The sequence below is a fragment of the Bison bison genome, unplaced genomic scaffold, assembly GCF_000754665.1.
Source record: "Bison bison bison isolate TAMUID 2011002044 unplaced genomic scaffold, Bison_UMD1.0 scf7180017864012, whole genome shotgun sequence".
Classification (NCBI taxonomy): Eukaryota; Metazoa; Chordata; class Mammalia; order Artiodactyla; family Bovidae; genus Bison; species Bison bison.
Window position 1 is genome coordinate 189,378 of NW_011494584.1, and position 18,350 is coordinate 207,727.

Consider the following 18,350-nt stretch of genomic DNA (forward strand, 5'->3'; position numbering starts at 1 on the left):
ACCAGTTTCTCCAATTTCCTCTCAAATCTTCATTATATTAGAAAATAAAAAATGTTAAAAGTGTTTTCATTGTTCTTTCTCCTTTTAAAAATTAGTCTTGAGTTCCTACTCTCTGGATTAAGTCTAGACTCTTTCAATTTGTTTCATTCTTCACTTCATGCTCAGTTGCTTCAGTCATGTCCGACTCTTTGCAACTTCTGTCTGTGGTATTCTCCAGGCAAGAATACTGGCATGGGTTGCTATGCCTTTCCCCAGGGGATCTTCCCAACCCAGAAATTAAAACCGTGGGGTCCTGTGTCTCCTGCACTGAAGGCAGATTCTATACTTACTGAGCCGCCTGGGAAGCCCTATTCTTCACTTCCCTCCCTCCAACATCTGATCATAATCCATTTTTCATGAATTACCACCTTCTTTACATAAATATTAACTTTTTCTAGTCAGTTTTGCTCAAAGACCTCCCCATGTTCTATTTCCATTCTTGGTTTCACACCTTTTCTTACTTCATGCCTGTTATGGTTATCACACAATATTACCAGATAATTTGCAGCAAAATTATGTCATATTTTTTTGGCTACCTTGTTGCTGTTTTATCCTGTCTGTTAAAAATCTATTCATTTTAGAGAGCAGTGATGTCATCTTTTATTCTAGTTTTTCTTCATGTTCAGTTCTCACACATACCCAGTTATTGATGAGATCATTATATTCAATACATGTTTATCAAGATGTGTATAGAGCAATGCTGATGCCCTGTATGCCGGCTCTTACTTTTTCTCTCTACCACTGAAGAAAGAAATATCTATCTTAGAAAATATAGTATTCCATTTCCTTATTTTTTTTAAAGTATCACAAATGTCAATATTTTAAGCATTACACTGTTAAAAAGGGGGGCTTAGTATTTGTGTGGTTAATAGTGTAAGAATGTGGGGAAAAGGGGATTTAAGTCTATGTTTATGTTCCATTCTGATATTCATTCATTCCTTTAATACACAAGAAGGGATTCTAATGAAATAGACATCTTAAAAGGATAAATATCTTGCTTTACATATGAATATGAAGTGACAGAGCAACTTAGAATTGATATAATGAAGCTAAGTTGTCTTTCCTTGATTGGTCTCACTTTACCTGCCTTCTACCCCATCCCATCACTTTCAAAACAATGGGGATATAAACCAGTCTGTGTTTGAAGCACTGGGAGGAAAAACAAAACAAACACGGGTATTCACATTAAAACACTGACTGAACTCTCAAGGGTTAAAATGTAAGAGGTTTATTCTCTTTTATCAAGCAGTGTCTACAGACAAAGCAGCCACATGGTGTAAGCTACCAAAGAAGGGTGTATGAGACAGACTTAGGTTAAATCATTAGGTCACAGCCACTTTATGTGGTTCATGTTCACAAAGAAGAAAATTGCTAAAAAGGAAAGCAGGTAAGTAGAAACATAAGCTAACTTCTGTTGTCCATTAAATCTGCCTCCCATAATGTTTCCTTAAGCTAAGAATAAATCTACTGTTATCACATAGTTCAGGATGCTATATATACATAAGATAGTACACACTATAAAATTTCAGGTTTCTAAGCAGTTTTACACAATTAAGCTTGAGTAAAATTTGTATTTAAAAAAGACATTATTGGATTACCTTCAGGAAATGGAGGTCATTTCAACAGTACATTAGCATTTTTAGCAACAATAAAACAAAAATATAATAAGTAAAAAGATTCTCCAAACAACGTAAGCTTTTACTTTAAGCCTGGATAATAATCTGCTTATTTCAATAAACCAAGTTACTAGTTTTAATGCACTTCTACTGGCCTTTTATTTGCCCTGAAAAATGAAAGCAATGATTTTTACTTCTATGCAGTGTCTCAAATAAGAGGATTAGTTAGGTTTTGAACTTTGACACACAGTGAGAGAGTTGTTTAAGGATTACATAGGAGTTAAGCAGAAGTCATTTGGGAAAGTTATTAAGGAATGAGTCCTTTGATGGATTATATTTAAATAGCAAAGGCGATAGAGAAGTACATCTTTTCTCACCACTGTGGTGCTACCCCCTAATTCCCAATTTCTGTTACTAATTGTCCTAAACCGCTAATACTCATCAGTTCTCTAGTCAGTTTTTTTTCTCTCTGTTGTTAATTTCCCTAAATGTGGTTTACTCTAAGCAGACACAAATAATGCTTCTATTTTGGAAATAAAAGTTCCTGCTAATGCAACACTGGACTACATCATAAGAAACAAAAAAGTCTATTCCACTAATAAGAGATATTTGTAAGCAGTTGACATCCCAGACAAACTTGCATTAAAAATATAATGCACTCTCGTGATTGAAAGCAAAATGAGTCACGAATACACTGCAAACATATTACCATAATTATTTTCCTCCCTTCCTCCCCATTTTCCATAGCATGCTGCAGATTATACAGTGAGTGTCAAATAGAATTTGTCACCTGTGTACAGCCTAAGGACAGTTTATGTCTTCAAATGATATTTCATTGAGGGTTAGACAAATGACTGAAGGCTGGGTTTGGTGCAAAAGATGTTCAACTTTTCTCTTTAAATGACAAGAAATTTATAGTGATGAGAGTGGTCCGTATGCAGCTTTTAGCCTTCCTTTTCCTCTTGTGACATTCCTTTCAAGGCACGAAAGATTAGAAACAGTGGATGGGACAGAATATTTTGAATTAAGAATTTTAAGGTTCTACAACATCTTTTATTTCTGGTTTAAGCATACTAAAAGGACAGAAAAAAAAATAGATTAATAACCCTCAAGATGAAATGGTGTTTAGAATTCATTGGAAATTCCCTGCAGTTGAGTTATTTTTAATTATTTAAATTCCTATTCTATTGGAAAAAAACATAACAGTAGATTTGGTTCTTATAATTTAAATAGTTTCTCATTAAATACTGTGTTAACTATTTCTAATCAACCAATGTTAATAATTGTGTATGTCTTTGTTTAAAAAAAAAAAAAACTATTTTATTTGGGCCATCCAAATAACTGATGTTTGGCTAGGATACAAACTTAGAAAGTTAAACTGTAAATTTAAATAATGGATTAGTGCAGTGTATTGGAAAACTCTTGATTTAATAATTATTTAACAGGGCTTCTAGGCTTCTCCAACCCAGATGACTGTGTTTCCCTTCTCAACTTCAGTGATCTCACAGTTTAATTTATTGAGTCGTCCATCAAGTATAAAGAGAGAGTCCTTGGAAGGAGTCATCAGGTATTGACCAAACAAGCCACTGTCCTGGATTTGTCTGTTCTTCAGGTTCCAAGGCCATTCTTCTGCCTTGAGTGGTTCCTTAAGGCTTTTTATCATCTTAACCTTCCCGGAGGCAAGCTCCACAAAGAGCACATCTGTCTGTGTGCTTGAACTACCATAAATGTTGTACTGATGGGCTTCCGTAAAGGATGGCTGAAAGGCCAGGTCAGATATGTGCAGATTAGTGTGAATATCAAAAGCCTCCTGTATTTCTCCTCTGATGGTGATGTACTGGACCCTCACAAGACCTTTCACGTCACTGATGGTGACAAGATAGTGTCCATCTGGAGAGACGTATGGAGTGCCCGTCACGTCACTGTTGAACCCAATGACTGAGTCGGTGACACCGTCCACCAAGAGCTGTGGGGGAGCTGCCCCAGTGCTGTCGGGTTTGCAGCCAATGAAGTAATATCCTCCCAAGTGTGTGTATGCTAGTGACTGTGGGATGCATTGATAGTCCTTCAAATTAATAGTCTTGATGTATGACATGGTTTCAAGATCAATCTTTTGTAGTGCAGCTTCATCTTTATGAAGAATAAATCCAAACCTGCAAAAATGAAAATCAAAGTTAGACAGGAAACTCCAAAGGGATGAAGGAAATGCACTATGGGCAGGTGAAAAGAGGACTCAGAGCCTGGGCATTAGTTATCAGGCTGTGCAGGAACTGGTGGCTGAATCTTGTTAGAGTCTGCTTTAAATCCCACTGCCCTCCTCCTTCCTTAGGTTGTCCTTTCATTAAAGCCAAACATTTATAACTCATGCTATAGAAAGCAAAATAATTAAAAGCGATGTATCTAGTTAACTGGAGCAACACACTTTACTTTTATCATCAAGGGCCAAAAAGTAGACATATTTTGCATGTCTCAAAACCCACTGATATTGAATCAACTTAGTTAATGTCTAGGAAAATGAGAAGGAATGAAAACCTTGAGTATACATCTTTTCCACTCACTTCATTGACGTCTTATATTGCTTGTGATAACCAAATAAATTTGATACTCATCATTGTTTAGATAAGTATTCATATTTTTCTCATTTTAAGCTTTTTCACCTTAATAGATGTAGATTTAGGGACTATAGAACTATTAGACTTCTATTTATTGCATTTTAGGATCACCTTAACTACCTTTATGATTTTAACATTTATTTTATTATGTTCTAAATCCAAGTTAAAGTTTCATCCTTGCCATGCTAATACTGTTATAATTATTAATGATACACCTGTGTTGTATTAATCATTTTATATTGAATAATGATGAACTTTGGATATTTATGGCATTTTTCTATTAAATTTAATTTAAAAATAAATATATTTTAAAATATATTTTGGTGATCTCTTTGATTACTTCAATTATTTTTGTCCTGAATGCTAGCTATAGATGATCAGAAGTCCCTGTGAAATGGAGAAGTCAATTTTGTGGGGTTTTGCTTGTTTGGGGGTGAATATATATGGAAACCCTTACATATAACATGGGTGACTTCCTAGCAAAAATAAGATAAAATGAGATAGAAACTACTTTACAAAGTTACACCCAAAATGCATAAAGCCCAACAGAATTGGAAGGGACTTTTATTTTTTTTAATAATATTGATTAAAGCACTTTCTAATATTTCCAAAATTTCCTTAAAAATAAAGATGAGAGAGGTATTCTTAACTGACTTTGCTCCTAAATGAAAAAAATAAGATTAAGATGACTTTACTATGAGTATAAAACAAAAGGCTTCTCGTGTGGTTTAGTGGTAAAGCAGGAGATGCAGGTTCAATCCCTGAATCAGGAAGATCTCCTGGAGAAGGGAATGACAATTCCACTCTAGTATTCTTGCCTGAGAAATCCTGTGGACAGAGGAGCCTGGTAGGCTACAGTCCATGCGTTGCAAAAAGAGTTCAGTTCAGTTCAGTTCAGTCGCTCAGTCATGTCTGACTCTGCAACCCCATGAACTGCAGCACACCAGGCGTCCCTGTCCATCACCAACTCCCAGAGTTAACCCAAACTCATGCCCATCAAGTTGGTGACGCCATCCAGCTATCTCATCCTCTGTCGTCCCCTTCCCCTCCTGCCCCCAATCCCTCCCAGCTTCAGAGTCTTTTCCAATGAGTCAACTCTTCGCATGAGGTGGCCAAAGTATTGGAGTTTCAGCTTCAGCATCAGTCCTTCCAAAGAACACCCAGGACTGATCTTTTTCAGAATGGACTGGTTGGATCTCCTTGCATCCAAGGGACTCTCAAGAGTCTTCTCCAACACCACAGTTCAAAAGCATCAATTCTTAGGTGCTCAGCCTTCTTCACAGTCCAACTCTCACATTCATACATGACCACTGGAAAAACCATAGCCTTGACTAGACGGACCTTTGTTGGCAAAGTAACGTCTCTGCTTTTAAATATGCTGTCTAGGTTGGTCATAACCTTCCTTCCAAAGAGTAAGCGTCTTTTAATTTCATGGCTGCAGTCACCATCTGCAGTGATTTTGGAGCCCCCAAAAATAAAGTCTGATACTGTTTCCACTGTGTCCCCATCTATTTCCCATGAAGTGATGGGACCAGATGCCATGATCTTAGTTTTCTAAATGTTGAGCTTTAAGCCAACTTTTTCACTCTCCTCTTTCACTTTCATCAAGAGGCTTTTGAGTTCCTCTTCACTTTCTGCCATAAGGGTGATCTGACACCACCCTTATGGCAAAAAGAGTTAGACACTACTTAGAGACAAAACAGTAACTACAATTAAAACAAAAAAAAACTCTAAAAATGGCCCATTTTATTCTTGTCACCTAGAAAATTTATTTTCCGTATACTATTTCTTAAAAAATTTATTTTTTGTAAATATCTACACACATAATATAGAAATATATGGATACATAATATAGAAATACATTCAGGATAATAGCACCTTAAAATTTCAATATAAGCATGTGACAAGCTCAAAATATGAATAAACACAGACCTTTAACATCATAGAATAAAACGAAATAAGTGTTCTTAAAAAATCGGTCGTAACGATGGAAGTTATGAAGTGCATAAGCACAAATATTTTACTAAAACAGACATAAGACTGTAACTGCTAGTATCGCTGATCCTGTTCATGAATGAGGCCAGTTGTCTTGCTGTTCACTGCACTCACTGTTCACTGAACCCATGGTAGGCAAGGGGCAAGCTAAGAGGCTAGAAGAAAATGTGAGGAGCCATAGGAGCTGCAGACTCCTTATTCTCGCCTCGCTGGCGCAGCAGCCATAGCCAGAGACACACTGTATTCTCTCCTCTGTTACTGACTCAAGGGATACAGCCATGATCGGCAGTAATGCCGCTGCTTTTTAGTTGGAACTCATATCACAAGTAGTCCACATCTTAGTAAGTACCTGGTAATGTGCATGTGCAGGGCTGTAAGTGATCCCAGCTGTTACATAATCATGATTTATAAAACGTGGGACAAAAGCAAGATGCCCTGGGGTGAGAAAGCCTGACCATGCCATCTTGGCTAATATGCTCTTTCCCTACATTGCTTCTATGTTACTACATTTCATAGAGTTAGGAAACTATGCAATAATTTTAGAAATATTTGAAGATTTGTGAGAGACTATTTGTTGCCTTTGGAGAGAGCATGACTTTTTCTACACAAAAGAAGAGCTACCATGTATAACTACTCCTTTAAAAAGATTTCTTAAACATTTATTGAATGTTACTAAATAGAAAGCACTAGAAATATACTGGAGGTGAATATAACTCACCTTGCTTCCAAAGAGTCTAGAAATTTTAATGGATTAATGAAATTAAGTGATTAATGCTTAATTATAATATTCTGAAGTATTATTACTTGGTAACTATTACTTTTTCTATATATACTTGAAATGGAATAAAGTAATCATTTTGAAATAATATTTGTAGAATATTTCAGAATGACATGCACAATTTCTTATTAATTTTCTGGATCTTTATCTTGTCTTGTGTCAGTAATATTTGGGTCACTGTTCTTTCAGTAAACGAAGCTCATACCATACTAGTCGGGATACAATTTCAGTTTTGATTACAATGATATGAAGACACCTATATGATGTTAGCAATCACTTCCAAATGTTCCCATCAAAAAATGAATACCTGGTGTAGGTTTTAAGTACTTTGTTGTTGTTCAGTCCAACTCTTTACAACCACACGGAGAGGCGCATCAGTCTCCTCTGTCCCCCACTATCTCCAAGAGTTTGCTCAAACTCATGTCCTTTGAGCTTGTGGTGCTATCTAATCATCATATTGTCTATCACCCACTTCTCCTTTTGCCTTCAATCTTTCCCAGCATCAGGGTTTTTTTCAATGAGTTAGCTCTTCGCCTCAGGTGACCTAAGTATTTGAGCTTCGGCTTCAGCATCAGTCCTTCGAATGAATATTCAGGGAATATTTATTTCATTTAGGATTGATTGGTTTGAACTCCTTGTAGTGCAAAGGACTCTCAAGAGTCTTCTCCAGCATCAGTTTGAAAGCAGAAATTCTTCTGTGCTCAGCCTTCTTTATGAACCGACTTTCGGATCTGTACACGACTACTCGAAAAACCATGGCTATGAATATACGGAATTTGTGGGCAAAGTAGTGTCTCTGCTACCTGAATACTACCTGAATGCTAAAGAATTTAAAAACTCTCAAAATAAAAACCAAGTCCAATTATTTTTGTGTTATCAGCATCAAAAATACCATAAAATTTTAAATATAAATAATTTGGCTTACTTATACTTGTCTTAATAAATAATGGACTTGGGATATTGAAAAGAGGTGTGTTTCTATTCATTAACAGTGATAAAGGATATGTAAGTATGAAGATGTATACCTGTGTCTGGTATCTTTTATGAATTTGTTAATTATTATGGAAGATATTGTTTCTTTTCTGTTCTATATGATGCATGTGCTCAGAGGCAAAATCAGTAATTTTCACATTTAATAAAAGCCATGAACAATCAAGACTTGGCATTTCAGTTCTCTTAACTTTGTGTCTTCTGTTCCCTTTGGGCAATGTTATTTGACTGCTAAAGAAGAAGGAAGAGACAAGCTCTAACTACCTTGAACTAGTTTCACTCTGATACTGAAGGATGCACTCAAGTTTTCTGTGATACAATCCAGCCTCTTTTGGAGGTAATTAAAATTTTTAAAAATGGTTCAGTTAAAAATGCAAAAGCCCCTTGTAGGGTGATAAACTTACATTCCTTTTGGCATCCACGTTGTATGCTCCTTCAGGACTACAGATCTAGCTGCATAAGCAGATGCATTGAGAAAGCCTTCAATTTTTCACTACTGATTTATTGGGTAGGAAGTAGTGTCTCTAATTCAAAATTTCCCCCTAGTACAGATTGATATTCTGAAGTCTCCCACTGTTCATTAGTCTGTGATTATTATTTACAAGTCTCTCAACTGTCACGTCTGCTTAATACCATAAAATTCTGCATAGTACTAGGCCTAATAGTTTGTCTAATATTTGTCAGAATGTCTATAGGAAGTTGCAGACTATGAGGAATGAGAGTTAAAACTTACTCTTGTGATCACTTTGTTTATTAGGGAAATATAGCAATTAGGAAAGTTGGACCTCTCAGCACGGCATTGTGTGGATTTGATGTCAGATTTGTTGAAGAGGGTGAGAGTCTTTTCTTCTTTCCCAAATTATTTTGTTTTTCTGAGTGTTTAATCAATTTAGTTCATTATAAAGTTTATAAAAAGATTCAAGTTTAATTACTGCTTTTATGCTTTAAAGTGAGGTTTTGAGGTGATTCATGTTCAGAGAACTTGTTTTGGATGAAGTAAAGATTTTCAATATGGGCTGATTTAGTTTCATGACCAAGTTTTTCAACAGAATGGATATATGACCTTACATGAAGTCCTTGACTTCCACAAGTTTCAATTTCCTCATCAGCAGGAAGAGAATAAAAGTAACTTGTTTTGAGAATGAGAATAAATGTATGTTTATTACCAGGAAAATAGTACATTCTCAAGAAACAGAATTTGTCCATTTTTTATATCTTAAGTAATAAGAGTGTTAAGAGTCTCAGTAGGGGTCCCCAAAGGACAGGAGGAAATAAATCTCAAGGGGTAGATTTTTTTCCCTTATCTGTTGACGACACCTTGTTCCCCTAGCTTAAACTTTTCTCAAACCTTGAACTAACTGATGCGTTTTTCTTATGGAAATGTTCTTCTTAAGCTATGTTAATGAAACCATGTATTTGCTTTGAAAGTTGCCTTTCTTCAAATCGGTACCACCTAATATATTTTTCTTTTCTCAAACCTTGGGCTGACAATGGCTCAGTTCAGTTCAGTTCAATTCAGTCACTCAGTCATGTTGGACCCTTTGCTACCCCATGAACTGCAGCATGCCAGGCTTTCCTGTCCATCACCAACTCCCGGAGCTTACTCAAACTTATATCCTTCAAGTCAGTAATGCCATCCAACCATCTCAGCCTCTGTCATCCCCTTCTCCTCCTGCCTTCAATCTTTCCCAGCATCAGACTCCTAATAAAAAAGACTCCTAATAAAGAGTCTTTTCAAATGAGTCAGTTCTTCCCATTAGGGGGCCAAGGTACTGGAATTTCAATTTCAGCATCAGTCCTTCCAATGAATATTCAGGACCGATCTCCTTTAGGATGGACTGGTTGGATCTCCCTGCAGTCCAAGGGACTCTCAAGAGTCTTCTTCAACACCACATTTCAAAAGCATCAATTCTTCAGTGTTCAATTTTCTTTATAGTCCAACTCTCACAGCCATACATGATTACTGGAAAAACCATTGCTTTGACTAGATGGACTTTTGTTGGCAAAGTAGTGTCTCTGCTTTTTAATATGCTGTCTAGATTGGCCATAGCTTTTCTTTCAAGGAGCAAACATCTTTTAATTTCATGGCTGCAGTCACCATCTGCAGTAATTTTGGAGCCCAAAACGATAAAGTCTGCCACTGTTTCCATTATTTCCCCATCTATTTGCCATGAAGTGATGGGACCAGATGCCATGATCTTAGTTTTCTGAATGTTGAGTTTTAAGCCAACTTTTTCACTCTCCTCTTTCACACTCATCAAGAGACTCTAAAAGATAATGGCTCAACAAACCAGTATTCATGTCAATTATCTTATGGCCTGGGATGACACACCTGGTGCCATTTTATCTCATAAATGCACATTGTGGGAGAGGGGCCTGGTGAAACTCCCTTAGCCTGGAGGTGTCTCTCTTATCTGATTATCAGCTCTCACTACCAGACATAAAATGCCTTGCTAAAAACTTACAAGCAGGCATTCTTTCTGTCCCCTTTTGAGGTCTGTGTCAAAAGCTTTCTGTACCTCTATTATACTTTAATAAAACTTGGCTACACAAAAACTCTGAGTAGTCAAGACTCGTCTCTGTCCTGAGATCGAAATCCTCTCTTCTTGAACTCACAAATCCTGGTGTAGCACACAGCTTGCAACTGCAACCTTTCAGTAGCATAATTTTCCCTTTGACATCAAATATAATCTTTCTTATGGCATAATAGATTTCAGAATAGATTTTCCATAGATGGAAAAATAAGAACAAATGTCAGTTTTTTCTATGTAACCAGTATTCCCACAATGTTAAAAATAAGCATGCACTGTTACCCAAATTCGGAGAAGGCAATGGCACCCCACTCCATCCAGTACTCTTGCCTGGAAAATCCCATAGACGGAGGAGCCTGGTAGGTGGCAGTCCATGGGGTTGCACAGATTCGGACACTACTGAGCAACTTCCCTTTCACTTTTCACTTTCATGCATTGGAGAAGGAAATGGCAACCCACTCCAGTGTTCTTGCCTGGAGATCCCAGGGACAGGGAAGCCTGGTATCTGTCTGCTGCTGTCTATGGGGTCACACAGAGTCGGACACGACTGAATTGACTTAGTAGCAGCAGCAGTTACCCAAATATGATGAGATTTCTCCATTTGTGAATTCAACAGAGATCATTTTAATAATAGAAATTCACATTTTTCTTCTTGCCCTCACTTGTATCAACAGGATTCATGCCCAGTCCACACCTCACCCAATCACCAAATAGTCCACTTGATCAGGAACAAGGGCAGCCTACCTCACACCACCATCTTTTAGAGTTGTTGTTTCAGTTCTTAGGGAGGGGGTGAAACAGATGGCCATGGAATACTGGTGACTTTGAACTCTGCACAGATGAAGGGGTTTGAAATTGATACCTCAAGGACTTTCACTAAAAACACCAGAAAATTTAGTGGCTGACTTTAGGACCTGGATCTTTAAGAAGATGGAGAGTTTATGTCATGACAATTCAGGAGCCTTGCAGAGGAAGTGATTTGGCAGAGAGAGGAAAAGAATAGATACTTAGAGAGAAACATGATTGAAACATCATGAACCCTAATAAAGAGCAGCTGAACAAAGACCTCCAGATCCCACAAGACCAGGATATAGGTCTTGCATTTGTATAATGAATGATTTCCCCACATCTTTCACTAGACAGTCCCCAAATGAGTCTGATCACATAGAATCTCACAAAGCTGTTTTTAAGTCACTCACTCTACAGCATCTGCAATGTTATTCTGCTCCTGTTCTGCTTTCAAATCCATCACCTCAGATGCTACTGAAGGAATCTCATAATTGCAGCTAATGACTTGTATTAATTTGCCATATGGTCAGTCCCAAGAGCAACGATATTCCAAAACTTAGAGTAAAAGTTACTCCAAAGATTTGCAGAAAAACAATTATTTTATCTCCTGAGTTTTCATTTAGGGTTGCCTCTTACCAGAGTCCATGCATATTCCCACCTGGACAGTTCTGTTTAAAGCTGACTTCTAATATTAAAGCTGACTTCTGGTCACTAAGAACCAGTCCCCATCTTAGAAGCTGGGGAAGTGTTTCTTTATTTAAAAAAAAAATATATATATATATATATATTGGAGTATAGTTGATTTCCAATGTTGTGCTAGTTTCTACTGTACAGCAAAATGAATCAATTATACATATAGCCACTTTTTTTAAGAGTTGTTTCTCCCATATAGGCCATTACAGAGTTTTGAGTAGATGTCTCTGTGCTATACAGCAGGTTCTTATGAGTTATTCACTTTATATATAGTAGTATGTATATGTCAGTCCCAATCTCTACATTTGTCCCTCCACTTTACTTCCCTGGTAACCATTAGTTTGCATTTTACATCTGTCTCTGTTTGTTTTGTAAATAACTTCACTTGTACACCTTTATTTATTTTATATTCCACATATAAGCAATGTCATATCATATGTATCTTTATGTGTCCAACTTACTTCATTCAGTAGGGTAATCTTTAGGTCCAAAAGTTTGTTCTTTTTATGACTAATAGCCAAAGAATTGATGTTTTTGAACTGTGGTGTTGGAAAAGACTCTTGAGAGTCCCTTGGACTGCTAGGAGATCCAACCAGTCCATTCTAAAGGAGATCAGCCCTGGGTGTTCTTTGGAAGGAATGATGCTAAAGCTGAAACTCCAGTACTTTGGCCACCTCATGCAAGGAGTTGACCCATTGGAAAAGACTCTGATGCTGGGAGGGATTGGGGACAGGAGGAGAAGGGGATGACAGAGGATGAGATGGCTGGATGGCATCACTGACTTGATGGACGTGAGTCTAAGTAAACTCCGGGAGTTGTTGATGGACAGGGAGGCCTGGAGTGCTGCAATTCATGGGGTCGCAAAGAATCAGACACGACTGAGCAAGTGAACTGAATATTCTATTGTATATATTATAGCACATCTTCTTTACCCACTCGTTTGTTGATGGACAGGGATTCCCTGGTGACTCAGATGGTAAAGAATCTGCCTGCAATGCAGGAGACCCAAGTTCGATCCCTGGGTCAGGAAGACCCCTGGAGAAGGAAATGGCAACCCACTCCAGTATTCTTGCCTGGAAAATCCCATGGATGGAGGAGCCTGGCAGGCTACAGTCCATGGGGTCACAAAGAGTTGGACATGGCTAGGCGACTTCACTTTCATTTTTGTTGATGGATATTTAGGTTACTTCCATATCATGGCTATCGTAAATAGTGCTGCAATGGCTTTGGTGTGCATGTATTAATATCTTTTTGAACCATGATTTTTTTTCTGTTCCCACAGATTTCGCAGTCTTTCTGATTCACCCTCTCCTTTGCTATATGATCTCCTTCCTCAAACCCTGTCATCTGCACCTCTACATATTTTAGAACAATCTTTTTCTGTATATCAATGGATGCAAATGGGGAGCAGTAAGTGGAGACTGAGTGTACTTGAGATTTTATTTAGCCAGATACTATACCTTATTCGTTAAAAAAAATGCTGCAATCCACATATAAATAAAAGCATTTCCCCAAACTTTTCTGATGTCTCAATTTTAGAAACTATATTGTTTGAATTGTATGGAAAACATATGCTCAAGTAAATAATTAGTACTTCGTAAAATGCAGGATTAGTAGTATCTTGTTTTTCTAATTGGATGATACGTATCTTGCTTTTCCAACTGGAAGGTAAGAAATGTTTAACAGATAAGGAACTAAAAGTCCCTCTCCTTGTAATGGGCTTCCCCTGTGGCTCAGTTGGTAAAGAATTTGCCTGCAATGTGGGAGACCCAGGTTCAATCCCTGGGTCAGGAATGGAGAAGGGAATGGCAACCCACTTCATATTCTTGCCTGGAGAATCTGATGGATAGAGGAGCCTGGAGGGCTAGAGTCCACAGAGTCACAAAGAGTCTGACATGACTAAGTGACTAACATATACACTCCTTGTAATTAATATATAGCTCCACATACACAATGTGCTGTTGAAATAGCATCCTCCATTGTGTTACAGTTAGCACAGAGTTTTCATGGACACACACCATAAATCTGACATGAGCCATCATTCACTAGTTTATGAATTCTTTTATATTTACTTGTTTTCTATTATCCCAGACTGACCCTTGTAAGAAAAGATTGAATGTTGTTGCTACTCAAGTACCAGAGGATTTAGTTTTTATCTGAACTTCACATAAATAGCTCAATAAACTATACCTGTTCATAAACAGTGGTCGTATTTGCATTGGGAAGAGGGGAAGCATAGAGAAATAGAATTGACACATTTAGTAGAGATTTATAACAAGAGCAAGGACAGTCTCTGAATTATCCTAAAGCTTAGAAGTGTTTGACAAATGATAATATTTTGATGTTTTCTGTTTTCAACACACAGGTTGAAAAGCTGTAAAATGAACACGAGGATGCCCTCCTGCCTGACTTTTATAAGCATATTTTAGAAATTCTGTGTTAAATATTTTAAGTACATCACCTCTCCCTTTCTTTCATTTTTTTTTCTTAAAAAGAAGTAAAATGTATATATGAATATGAAATCTAATATTGTCTTTCCTTCTCTCATATCTTATTTTTCTGTGGTGATGAGAATTTGATTCTTCTAGAAAAAACTGACATGTAAATATATAACTTAATTTCGCTATATTGAGAATGTCTAATTTCTTGACAGAATTAACACAGTATCTGAAGGTCCATAACTTCTAGTGAGTAACCATGGCATACAAAAAAAAAAATCAGATTCTGGCTAAATGTTGAATCTAGTCGAATATAAAACATACACAGGCTGTGAATCTATGGTCTCTAAACCAGCCTAAAAGCATACCTTATATTCAGCAAATAAAAAGTAGACCAAAGAAATCCTTCACTTTGAAAAAAAAAAATAAAAGAATTCTGTGCACACCACATGCACTATAGACCAGAATTCGAATATCTAAATTATCCACCATATTTTGAAGAGCTTAAGAGCTTAGAGGGAAACATAACAACTATGGCCTAATATGGCATTTTTAAAGACTGGTTGCTCTCCCCAATTTGATTTTGGAAAACAACAAGAAAATCTGAAAAGAGCAACCTCTCTGACTTTACCTGTTCTTCTGTGTGTGTTTCATGCAAAAGTTAGTAAATGGATCAGAGGTGATATACCAGAAGTGGAGTTAGTAATTAGCAGAGTGAGAAATAATTTCTAAGCATAGAGTGGATACTAGAATAAGTAGATAAAACAAAGGCAAAAAACAAATTAAAATCTTTCTAGTCAATTAAAAATATTACCAAAATGTCTACTGTATACCTGTAAAACAGAAAAGGACGTGAAAAAAAAAATTCCATGAGGAACCATGTTTGGCATGGTTTGGGATCTGGAGACGATGTGATCACATCCAGTAATTATTCACAACCTACCGTATGTAGCACACTTTATAAAACCTTAGGAAGAAAAAGGAGAGGGAATAAATGGTTTCTCTCTTTAAGGTAATTATCCTTAAGGTCAAGCAGTGGGATGCTTTTAATTGTGTGCCTTGACTTGCAAAGTGTATTTAGGGAAATGCTTCAGAGAATAGATGGGTGTAGCTACATCCCTGTAACAGTTATTAGCTTGTATTTTTGTTATGCTCACCTTTCACTTGAAGAGAAAACGTATATCAGTCTGCATCCCCAAAGGAAAATAACTCTAATTAGAATAAATCAAAGAGGTTTACAAAACAATGTAAATTGACTCAATGGGTTAGTGCAGTAGTGTGTGGAGAGCAACAGTAAAGTTATTGTCACTGCTGTGTCCTGGAAGGAAGGAGCTATGTGGAGAGGTATGTTTTGTGAGGAGCTGGGACTTTCCATCTTAAGAAACAGCTGTTCTTCAAGAAATCAGCAGACAAGGTGCTAAGGGCATGGTGTATGGGGAGACATAATACGCTCTTGTCCTATCTTCTGCGTGCAACCTCCAGGCGGCTTCTTACTAGCCAGAAAAATCAGCCAGTCACATTACCCAGACCCCTGGGACACAGAAAGGAGGAGAAAGGTAGAGTTTTTACAAAACAGCAGCACAGATTATCTTGGCCAAAGAGGCTGAAAAAAACCCATTTAGTGAATGAAAGAACTGATTGTAACATACAAAAATCTCTAATTGAGATCATTTGATAATTGATATGAAACAAACATGTACATTTGCAAGTTGCGAAAAGGAAAATTCTTGACTTTTTTGCCTGAAATGAATGCTTCTTTGCATAGCATTTTCTTCTGGTAAAGGTGTGGAAAATGCCTCTAAATTTTAGTTACTACTAAAATATTTTTAATAACTGCCATGTACTGAATGTGTGTGTCCTATACACTCATTCCCTCCAAATTCACATATTGAAGCTCTAATTTTTCATGTGATGGCATTTGGAGAAGGGAATTTTGGAAAGAATTATATCATGAGGGTGGAGCACAGATGAATGAGACAGTGCCCTTATGAGAGACATAAGAGGGATGATCTCCCTCTTACTCTCTGCTGTATGAGGATGCAGCAAGATGATAGTGGTCTGCAAACCAGGAAGAACCCAACAAAGCTGATACATGGCCTCTGACTTTCCAGCCTCAGAATGGTAACAAATACATTTCTGTTGTTAAAGCTATCCAGGTTCTGGTATTTTCTTAAAGCACTTTAACTGACTAAGACAGACATTGGTACCAGAAGTCGGGATGCTATTATAAAAGTGTGACAGCAACTTTAAAGCTAAGTCATGGCTAGAGGCTGGGGGAGTTTTTAGTTCATGTGAGAAAAAATCAATATTGCTATGAAGGGGTTGTTAAACGTAACTCTCATGAAAGCCCAGGAATAAAAAAAGGAGAGAAAGTCTCTGTCTTCTTAGAGAATACAACAGAAACCATGAAAGAATGTGGAAATATGGATGGTAGAGGTCATTCTGATGAGGTCTCAGATGGTAGTGAGGAAATATCACTGAAAACTGGGGAGAACCATCCAAAGCCCTAGGGGTACAATTCCTCACTTTGCAGAGCTGCAGAGGCAGAACAGCCATTCCAGTAGGTCTAGAAGGCACAACACCAAGCTAAAGAGTATATCTTGAGACCAAAATTTCATGGAGTTTGCCATGCTGTGTATCAGACTTGCATGGGACTCATCACTATTTTCTTTTCTCTTATTCCTTCCTTTTGGAATGGAGCATGCATTCTATGCCTGCTCCACCACTGTATTTTGTGTTCACCCTCAAAATTCACATGTTGAAGCCTTAATTCCCAATGTGCTTCTATTGGATGTCAAGACTTTAGGAGGAAATTAAGTCATGGGACTAGTGCCATTATAAGAAGAGACATGAAAGTTTCTCTCTCTCCCTGCCATGGGAGGACACTGCAAGAAGATGCTGGTCTGCAAACTAGGGCGAAGCCAAGCATGCTGACACCCTGGTCTTTGACTTTCCAGCCTCTTAAGAATGAGGAATAAACTTTTTAAGCCACTTGGTCCATAGTATTTTGTGAAACTAATGGAACTAAGATAGAAATCATGGAGTAAAAGTTATACACATATGATTAATGTTAGTAGCAGTATAATTATTTTCCCATCACTTTTTACGTTTTCTTCAGACAAGACTAAAGCCTCATGAGTAACTATTTTTTAACAGACTAAGGAGTTATAACATAAATTCTGAAATGTATTTGGACTTAGTATTTAAACACTGTATTATTGTGTGTGTGTGTTCTTGGGTATGCAAGGGTAAGGTAAAGGAAAGAGCTTTGTTCTGTTTTCTTTGGATCTTGTGTTTTATTTATATTAACAATCATAGGCTAGGTATCTCATGTTGTGTCTTAATTTTTCTCTTTCAACACTATATTTTGCAGATACGTTCCAGTAGCACTGTGTAGTATTTATATTTATTCTACTGCTTTAAAGTTGTTCACAGGCATCTGCCTTATGAGTCACCATATTTCACTTATTCTATACCATGGTGTGTGTACTTATGTGGCTTCATTCAACTGCTGGGTTGGTTGGTGGCTGAGCACAGTAAGGTAGCCTAGGGTGGCTGGGTCTCCCTCTTTCAGTGTGGTTTTCTATCCTCGAGGATGCTACACAAGACTTTCTCCCAAGATGACTGTGGCATTCTAACAGGGTAATCTCTAAATAGTCAAGTCTCTGCTTGCCTCATGTTTGCTTTCGTCCCTTGATATTAAGGGTCAAGCCTAGGGTCAATGTGGAAGGGGGCCATCCAAAAGTATTGATGCTAGGAGACTATTCACTGAGACCTTTATTATAACTGTCCATTATATAAGGTAATATTTTGAATACTGGTGTACTGAATACTCCATCATTACCCACTAATTCAGAATGCTGTTTGTT

At 37.3% G+C, this 18,350-nt stretch overlaps 1 protein-coding gene across 1 annotated transcript in view; it reads right to left on the bottom strand.

The window, feature by feature from the left end:
• Positions 1-3,105: 3,105 nt before the first annotated feature.
• The window catches only part of FSTL5 (follistatin-like 5), a 773,393-nt gene continuing 758,148 nt past the window's right edge, over positions 3,106-18,350 (bottom strand). Inside the window, exon 16 of the mRNA XM_010834087.1 lies at positions 3,106-3,808. Within this exon, the coding sequence (XP_010832389.1) occupies positions 3,106-3,808 (703 nt within the window). The remainder of the gene's footprint in view (positions 3,809-18,350) is intronic.